This window comes from Mus caroli, chromosome 19, assembly GCF_900094665.2.
Source record: "Mus caroli chromosome 19, CAROLI_EIJ_v1.1, whole genome shotgun sequence".
NCBI classification, from domain to species: domain Eukaryota; kingdom Metazoa; phylum Chordata; class Mammalia; order Rodentia; family Muridae; genus Mus; species Mus caroli.
Genome location: NC_034588.1, coordinates 10,530,726 through 10,540,909, shown reverse-complemented (window position 1 = coordinate 10,540,909; position 10,184 = coordinate 10,530,726). Strand labels below are relative to the sequence as shown.

Genomic DNA, 10,184 nt, shown 5'->3' with positions numbered 1-10,184 from the left:
GAAGGAAGGAAGGAAGGAAGGAAGGAAGGAAGGAAGGAAGGAAGGAAGGAAGGAAGGAAGGAAGGAAGGAAGGAAAGTGGCATCCTCAGCCTTCTCCAGAGAAGTTTCTTTTCCCTATGAATAGTGATAAGCACAGGCATCCATCTCATGGCTGCTCAAGGTGCTGAGCTAAGTGGCATGGGATTTCCAGGTCCTGAGGCCACATATGCTACCTATTCAATAGGTGAGAGACCATCACAGAGTAGAAGGCATAAAGTTCATGAGTTCCAAAAAACATGGAGAAGGGCTGCAAAATGGCATAGCCATCACAATATCACCTTACAACTTCCTATGCTTCCTGGACTTGCTTATACTGAACTAGGCCAGTCAAAGTCACTTATAGATGGCAGTAGGGCTCATGGGACACTAAACATCTCTGAGCTGTTGGCCATTACTGGCATATGGGTGAGCCCCAATCAAATTCTTCAGTTGTGTACATGATAGGGAGTATTAAGGAGTAGTTGCAAACTTCAGGCCACGTGGCTAGTCTCAGTTTAACATCATGAGTCCCCAAAGTCAGGAGTGAAAGTCAGGAAGAATGGATACAAGCTAGAATGGAGTGAGTATAATAAAAGGCATAATGTGCCAGTGTGATATTTTCAAGGAGCAAATTGAATAAAATTATACAAAAACAGGAAAAATATTATTATTACTAATAGGCATAATTTCAGTTATCAGTAAAACACTTTAATTTTTTAAAATGTAATAAGACTTTTGGTCCCTGGAGGTAGGTGAATTGCTTCTTCCCTAGGAATACTAGATGGCAACTGCTCAAGTATTCTCATAGGGGAAACGTCCAGAGTTTGCTCAGTCTATTTAATTCTCTCAAGATCTCCTTGCACTAGCCTCTAAATCCCTATTTGATTGTGGTAACAGTGTTTTAAACAATATCCTGCAGGGCATGACTCAGTGGTCATCATTAACCATGTGAGTGATCATCATTGTAAGTACAAAAATTCTTGACTTCCCTGAAGACTTGCTGTGAATGTTTAGCCAGTATCAAAGACATTTCCACATAGAAGACACACAGGATGCACTTATCTACTGTGAATGTATATTAACTGTGTAGAAAAGTGAGTTTCATTATAACGTTTTCTACTTGTTTATAATGTATGATGCTCATAGACACTGCTAATTGTTTAACTTTGAATTGTTGCTTCTTTATCGGGTAGCTAACTATACTTCATTATTTACAGAAATGACATAAAAGTTGTACAAGAAGGGATTACAGCATACATATTTTACCTATGAAGAGGAGGTACGTGAATTTTCCCAGGAAAAAGAATTCCACAGACTTCATGTTGATTTGAAATTTGACCCATGCTCCTGTTCTTTCTGTGATTTTTCTTTGCATTAAAATACAATTTGGCAATAGACTCTAGTGGTTTTATGACTTCAGTATTATTCAATATTGCATATTCTTTGGATTCCCTTAAAATGCTTTGCTTATACAATATGTAAGCACCTAATTGAGAATGGAATTATATGAACTATATGTGAACCAAATAAGATGTTCAAAAGCACGTTTTATATCACTGGGGTGAAAGGGGTCCATGAATGCTAAAATGTATACCATGGAGGTGTCATTAGTTTATTTTATAAATCATGATCCTAGCTCTCAATAAATGCAAACAAATACAAGCAGACTTATTTTTGGCTTTATGTTAGATGTATCTTTTCTCCACAGGGCATGTAAAACACATAAAAATGCAAAATGTGGAATGTGACAATGCCAAGTTGAAAGAGGTCATATTGAATTATGAATTAATAAACTCCAAACTTCAATTCAAATTTATTTTAATCTCATGCTTACTCTTAAGGAATGGCTTAAGCTTTTAAATCTGCTTCCTTTCCTAACAGACACACAGATACACACACACAGAGAGAGACAGAGAGGGACACATACAGAACTCCTTCATTATTAATTGAATCAAATCCTAAAATTGACCATGTGTGTTAAAGTTGGCAATCTGATAACTTCAAAAGCAGGAGGTACTTGAACTTGCTAAAGATTGATGGGAGTAAGGGTAATAAGAAATGTGTAACTAGGGGAGGATGTCTCACCAAGTTTTTCAGAAGGGAAAGAAATTCAGAAATAGTATTATTTCTGTACAAGGTCAGATTCAAATAAAATTTAAATATTATGAAACTTAGAAAGAGATCTATGTTGAAGACAGTTTGCCACAATCTGTGAGTAGCCAATATCACAATATTCATAAGACAAAGAATGGATTTTAAGAAGGCATGACTTTTTTATATTTTCAATTTTTTTTAATTTATTCACTACTTCCCCCTCACTGCCCCTCCTCTCAGCCACTCTCTCCCACAAATGTTCCCTCCTATTCCTTCCCTACTCTTGAATTCATAGCCATAGTATTTATTTTAGAGAACACACATTTCTAGGCCCTTGTTTCCCAGGACAAAAGATTGAACAAGGAGCATGTGTTTAGAAATAGAAAGAGAAGTCTGGAATTCTAGTAATGCTGAGTTTGTGCCAAAGTACACATGTACGTATAACTTCTCTTATCTTCAATTTATCTAAAATTCTGTTTGGAGTCTCATGCTTGGAAATCACAATGGGTTAAATAAAATCAAGAACCCAAAGCAAAGACTAGCATTTTACACTTAAAATATGAATAAATTACCCAAACTTTGTGTTCCATAACACAATGAAAACAATAACAATTCTAATATAATTAAGAAGATATGTGGAATAAACATCACCTAGAGAAGACCTTGGAAACAAAACAACATAGAAAGTAAATTTTTATTGTACTCAGAACTGAATTGGAAATCATTCACACATCACTTTAATCACATTCATTATTAAATAATCTCAATTTCTGTACATGAACTACAAAAATTTAAAGTTGGGTGACAACATAGGAAAACAATTAATAATCACTAAATTTTGGCATATCTAACCTTTTATATAACTAAAATGCCAAATTTAATTTGGGAAAAGTTTATTTTCTACGTAATTTCAAAGTACCGATTATTGTTCAACCAAGTCATAGTTCCACACTTAAGCATTTCTATTTTGATTCAGCTTCTTTATCATCATGGTTCTCTTTTCCAATAGATGTGAATATTCTAGCGATTGAAAGATATCTCTGATGGAGAATAATACAAAAGTGACAGAGTTTCTTCTGCTGGGACTCACCAATGACCCAGAATTACAGCTTCCACTCTTCATGATATTTCTCCTCATTTACACCATCACCCTGGTGGGAAATCTGGGGCTGATTCTACTGATTGTTCTGGACTCTTGTCTCCACACTCCCATGTACATTTTTCTAGGTAATCTGTCTTTGGTTGATTTTTGTTACTCCTCAGCTATCACACCCAGAGTCATGACTGAGCTTCTAATAGGAAAAAAGGTCATTTCCTACAATGACTGTGCTGCTCAGATGTTCTTTTTTGTAGCATTCTGTACTGTGGAAAATTATCTCTTGGCCTATGATCGCTATGCAGCAGTGTGTAAGCCATTGCACTATGCCAGCACTATGACTACAAGAGTATGCATCTATCTTTCTATAGGTTCTTATTTGTGTGGTTTCCTGAATGCCTCCATCAACACTGGAAGCACTTTCAGTCTTTTCTTCTGTAGGTACAATATGGTTCATCATTTCTTCTGTGACATTCCAGCAGTCATGGTTCTCTCTTGCTCAGACAAGCACTTCAGTGAGCTGCTTCTTGTTTATGTAGGGAGCTTCAGTGTATTTTTTGCTCTCTTGGTTATTTGTATATCCTACATATTCATTTTTATCACAATTGCTAAAATGCACTCAAGTGCTGGATATGGAAAGGCTGCATCCACTTGTGCCTCACACTTCACTGCAGTGTCTATTTTCTATGGGACTGTCATATTCATGTATTTGCTGCCCAGCTCCAGTCACTCCATGGACACTGATCAAATCGCTTCTGTGTTCTACACCATGGTCATCCCTATGCTGAACCCTCTGGTCTACAGTCTGCGGAACAAAGAAGTCAAGAGTGCATTCACAAAAATTTTTCAGGTGGCAAAACAGTATGTAATGCTTTATTTTTAATGTTGTAGGATAAATAATATTCATCATTTTCTGCTCCATAAAATTAAATTCCAGAATGGATTCTCATATTCCTGTACCGTTAAGGTATAGAGGTATAGAAAAAATGAACTCTACTGTATTCCGCAGCTTATGAGGTTTTTTTGTTTTTGTTTTTGTTTTGTTTGTTTGTTTGTTTGTTTTGGCCTTCATGACAATACCCCGGTGAAGGATATTTATGTACATTTTTAATTAGTGTCTGCTGAAGTGTAATCCTAATATTAGGAAAATATAGACAATATGTTCAAACTCAACTATAAGCATGCATTTATATATTTGATGTTAATTGACAACTCAAAAAAGAAACGTTTCATATACACTTTTCTATGCTGACACATTTTGAAGCTTTGCCTTATGTTTCAATGACATTTTTAAACATTTATTTATTTATTTATATGAGTACACTGCATCTGTCTTCAGACATACTTGAAGAGTGCACTGGATCCCATTACAGATGGTTGTGAGCTACCATGTGGTTTATGGGAATGAACTCAGTACCTCTGGCAGAGCGGTCAATGCACTTAACTGCTGAGCCATCTCTTCAGCCTATCAATAACATTTTTTGAGTCTTGCTTTTTTTATTGGTCAGTGAATATTTGTATATTAATATAAATAAATAAATGTTTTAAAATGTCATTGAAACATAAGGCAAAGGTTCAAAATGTGTCAGCATAGAAAAATGTATATGAAACATTTCTTTTTGAGCTGTCAATTAACATCAAGTATATAAATGCATGCTTATAATTGAGTTTGAACATATTGTCTATATTTTCCTAATATAGGAATATACACGTGCTAAGCAAGAGCCACATGTTGCCATTGAAGTAAGAATTCATAACATAGGTCATAGAAGCATGCTATAATTGCACAATTTGTTTAAATGAATGATTAGATCACAGTGACTCGATGTGTCTCTTATGCACCAAAACTAGGTGCTTTTAAATAAATTCTTAGTGTATGTACAGAATGAGTGTTTTAGAAAATGACAGGCAATTCTAAAGCTTGGCATAAAAGGATGCTAAAGATATGTTTTGCTTCAATAATGCTGATATTACATGGCTTTTTAAAATCATGTTTAATAGTTATGTGAAGTACATTCTCTAGACATTATCTAAACTTGAGTTTCAAAGCTCTACATTGGGATTCAAAAACTGGCCTACAGTTTCCAGAAGGAAAGTTATCATTCCTGTGTGGAGGCTATTCTTACCAATCTTAATACCATTTGTGAACTAGAAACTAATAAACTAATTATACAAAATTCTGATTTCATACATTCATGCACACAAGAGTGAGGTTACTGGCTTATATTGTGTTTCCTAAGGTTATAACCATTTAAATCGAAAGTCCCTTAAATGTCATTTATATTTTTACAATCTCTGTAAAATTTCAAATAAGCAAGCCCCCAATACAGTAGTGGTAAATGCTATGCTAGGAACAGTCTTATAACAGATTACAAAAGCCTATAATGTGACATGTTAAACATGAATTGATTGGCATGTAAAATGAATTTTTAAGATTATAATTATTTATTTACTTATTTATTTATTCATTTTTACACTCCAGATCTTATTACCCTTCCCCGATGGTCTACCCTCCACTGTTCCACATTCCATATCTCCTCCCCACTACCTCTCTCCACGAGGATGTCTCCACCAGCAATGTCACCTGACCTCTAAACTCCCTGGGGCCTCCAGTCTCTGGAGGGTTAGGTATATCATCCCTGATTGAACCCAGACCTGGCAGTCCTCTGCTGTATATGTGTTGCAGGGCTTCATATCATCTGATGTATGCTGCCTGGTTGGTGGTCCAATATTTGTGAGATCTCAGGGATCCAGGCTAATTGAGGCTGCTGAGCCTCCTACAGGATTGCCCTCCTCCTCAGCTTCTTTCAGCCTTCCATAATTCAACACCAGGGCTCAGCAGCTTCTGTCCTTTGGTTGGATGCAAATATCTGCATCTGACTCTTTCAGCTGATTGATGGGTCTTCCAGAGTATGGTCATGCTAGGTCCATTTTTTGAGCCCTGTATAACCTCAGTAATATTGTCAGGTCTTGAGACTTCCCCTTGAGCTAGATCCCACTTTGGGCCTGTAGTCAGACCTTTTTTTTCATCAGAATCCTCTCCATTTCCATCCCTGCAGTTCTTTCAGACAGGAACAATTATGGGTCAGAGTTTTGACTATGGGTGGTGATCCCCCACCTCTTTTGATATCCTGTCTTCTTGATAGATTTGGGTTCTAAAAGTTCCATTTCCCTACTGTTGGGCATTTCATCTAAAGTCCCTCCTTTTGAATCCTGAGATTCTCTCATCTCCTAGGTCTCTGGTCCATTCTGGGGGATCCCCTAACTTCTTACCTCCCTAGGCATCCTGTTTCTATCCTTTCTGCTGACCTTCAGGGATTCAGTCCCTTTCCCTCACCAAATTCCAAATCAGGTTCCCCTCCCCCTTCCCCTTGATCCCTCCCAGGTCCCTCCCTCCATCTCCACTTGTGATTGCTTTCTTCCCTTTCTCAAGTGGAAATGAAGCATCCTTACTTGGGTCCTTCATCCTGTTGACCTTTTTGAGTTCTGAAGACTATATCTTAGATATTCTGTACTTTTTTCTGGCCAATATTCACTTAGTGAGTACATACAATGCATGCATTTTGTGTCTCAGTTACCTCACTCAGGATAATATTTTCTTGTTCCATCCATTTGCCTGCAAAACTCATGATGTCCTCATTCTTAATAACTGAGTAGTATTCCATTGTGGAAATGATCCACATTTTCTGTATACATTCTTCTGTCAGAGGACATCTAAGGTGTTTCCAGCTTCTGGCTATCATAAATAAGGCTACTGTGTACAGAGTGGTACATAGTGGAACATGTGCCCCTGTAACATGGTGGAGCATTTTGCTGCATACAAGAAACAAACCTAAATAACAAAGATAGATACTACCTCAGAGTAAAAGGATGGAAAAGGGTCTTCCAAGCAAATGGTTACAGGAAAAAAGCTGGAGTTTCCATCTTAATATCAAATAAAATAGACTTTCAACCAAAAGTTATCAAGAATGATGAGGAAGGAGACTTCATATTCATAAGGTGAAAATCCACCAAGAGAAAGTCTCAATTCTGCATATCTATGCCCCAAATGCAGGAGTGCCCACATTCATGAAATAAGGTTTACTAAAGCCCAACACACACATTGAAACCCACACAATAATAGTGGGAGACTTCAACACCCATTCTCATCAATGGGCAGGTCATTGAAACAAAAACTAAAAAGAGACAGTGGAAACTAATAGAGGTTATAAAACCAAATGGATTTAATAGATATGTACAGAGCATTTCACCCTAAAACAACAGAATACACATTCTTCTCAGTACCTCATGGTACCTTCTCCAAAATTAACAACATAATTGGTCACAAGAGAACCCTCAACCAATACAAGAAAAATGAAATAATACCATGCATCCTATCAGATCACCTTGGCCTAAGGCTGCTCTTCAAGAACAGCAAAAACTACAGAAAGCACAAATATACATGGAAAATGAATAATTCTTTACTCAATTATAACTTAGTCCAGGAAGAAATAAAGAAATAAATTGAAGCCTTCCTGGAATTTAATGAAAATGTTAACACACCATACCCAAACTTATGGAGCACAATGAAAGCAGTGCTTAGAGGAAAGTTCATAGAACTAAGTGACCTGGTAGAGAAATTGGAGAGATCTTACACTAACAACTTAACCAAACACCTGAGAGCTCTAGAACAAAAAGGAAGCAAACTCATCCAAGAGGAGTAGAAGCCAGGAAATAGTCAAATTCAGAGCTGAAATCAACCAAATGAAAACAGAGAAAACAATACAAAGATTCAGAAAAAACAGAAGCTGTTTCTTTGAAAGAATCAACAAGATAGATAAACCTCTAGCCAAATTAAATAAAGGGCCAAGAGGCAGTATACAAATTTACAAAATCAGAAATGAAAAGTGAGATGTATGTCTCTGTTTAGTTTCTGTTTCAATGACCTGTCCATTGGTGAGAGTGGGGTACTGACATCTACCACTATTATTGTGTGGGGTTCAATGTGTTTTCTGATCTAAAGTAAAGGTGTTTTTATGAATGTGGGTATCCTTGCATCTGAGACATAGGTGTTCAGAATTGAGAATTACTTTCTGTAGATTTTTCTTTTGATGAATATGAAGTGTCCTTCCCCATCATGTTTGATAACATTTGGATGAAATGCTATATTATTGCATATCTGGATGGAAAGAACCCTATAGAACACCAAATATATTAGACCAGAAAAAAATCCTCTTGCCACATTTTAATCAAAACACCAAATGTACAGAACAAAGAAAGAATATTAAAAGATCTAAGAGGAAAAATGCCAAGTAATATATAGAGGAAGACCTATCAGAATTACTCCAGACTTCTCAACACAGACCCTAAAAGCCAGAAGAGCCTGAACATAAGTCTTGCAGATCCTAAGAGAACACAAATCCAACCAAGTCTACAATATCCTGCAAAACTCTCAATCAACCTAAATGGAAAATCAAATATTCCATGACAAAATCAAATTTAAGCGATATCTTTCCACGAATCAGGCCCTACAGAGGATTCTAGAAGGAAAACCCCAACACAAAATGATTACCTACACCAAAAACAAACAAACAAAAAACAAAAACAAAACAAAAACAAAAATATTAATCATCTTACAACAAAACCAAAAGGAAAGAATCACACAATAATGCCACCTACAACAATAAACATAACAGGAACTAAAAATATTCTATCTTTAATATCTCTCAATATCAACAGTCTCACTTCCCCAATAAAATGACATAAACTAACATATTAGATACACAAGCAAGATCCAGCATTTTGCTACATGAAAGAAGTATGCCACAATGACAAAGACAGACACTATCTCAGAGATAAAGACTGGAAGAAAGTCTTCCAATAAATAATTTTTAAAAATTTTTTTACTAGATGTTTTTTCATTTACATTTCTAATGCTATCCCAAAAGTCCCCTATACCCTCCCTCTGGCCTTCTCCTATATCCACTTACTCCCCCTTTTTGGCCCTGGCATTCTCCTGTACATATATAGATGGCTAGACCAAGGGACCTCTGTTGGGGCCAGCCTGTGGTTCTCATGTCCGGGTTGGAGCCTGGGAGGCAACCAGAGCTGAAAGAAAAGAGGGAACCTAGCAGATCGAGAAATAATGGAAACCAAGACAAGCTACTCTGTTCAAGGCTCAAATGTTTAATGGCGAATGCTCTTATAAAAGAGGCGAGAGGCCCATTCCCACCAATTCATCCTTGGAGGCCAGCTGCAGGTGACCACGTGCAGGACAGTGTGTGGTCTCAGGAGTAGCTTGGCGACCTCCCAGCAGGTAGCAGTATCTTGAAGAGGAACAGTGACAGTGGCTGAACAATAATGATCTAGGGAGGCTCTATCTTAGATAATCTCCTGAGTGGCAGCAAAGTCAAGGTCTGGTGCAGCCAGCTTTAGGCTGGAGGAGGTAACAGGCCTTTCTTCCCAAAGTCTTCTGCTACATATGCAGCTAGACACGAGCTCTGGGGTACTGATTAGTTCATATTGCTGTTCTACCTATAGGGTTGCAGACCCCTTTAGCTCTTGGGTACTTTCTCTAGCTCCTACATTGGGGGCCCTGTATTCCATCCTATAGATGACATTGAGCATCCACTTCTGTATTTGCCAGGCACTGCCATAGCCTCATACGAGACAGCTATAACGGGGTCACTTCAGCAAAATCTTTCTGGCATTGTGCAATAGTGTCTGGGGTTGGTGGCTGATTATGGGATGGGTCCCCGGGTAGGGTAGTCTGTGAATAGTCCATCCTTTCGTCTTAGCTCCAAACTTTGTCTCTGCAACTCCTTCCATGGATATTTTATTCTCTATTCTAGGGAAGAATGAAGTATCCACCCATTTGGTCTTCCCTCGTCTTGATTTTCTTGTGTTTTGGAAGTTGTATCTTGGGTATTCTAGGTATCTGGGCTAATATCCACTTATCAGTGAGGGCATATCAAGTGACTTCTTTTGTGATTGGGTT

General features: G+C 37.4%; 1 protein-coding gene across 1 annotated transcript; it reads left to right on the top strand.

Annotated features, from left to right (window-relative positions):
- The first annotated feature begins 3,152 nt into the window (after window positions 1-3,152).
- Window positions 3,153-4,091, top strand: LOC110285743 (olfactory receptor 5B3-like). Its single transcript, XM_021152128.1, has one exon. It carries the CDS (start codon window positions 3,156-3,158, stop codon window positions 4,089-4,091), a length of 936 nt encoding a protein of 311 aa, XP_021007787.1. The 5' UTR covers window positions 3,153-3,155.
- Window positions 4,092-10,184: the final 6,093 nt, after the last annotated feature.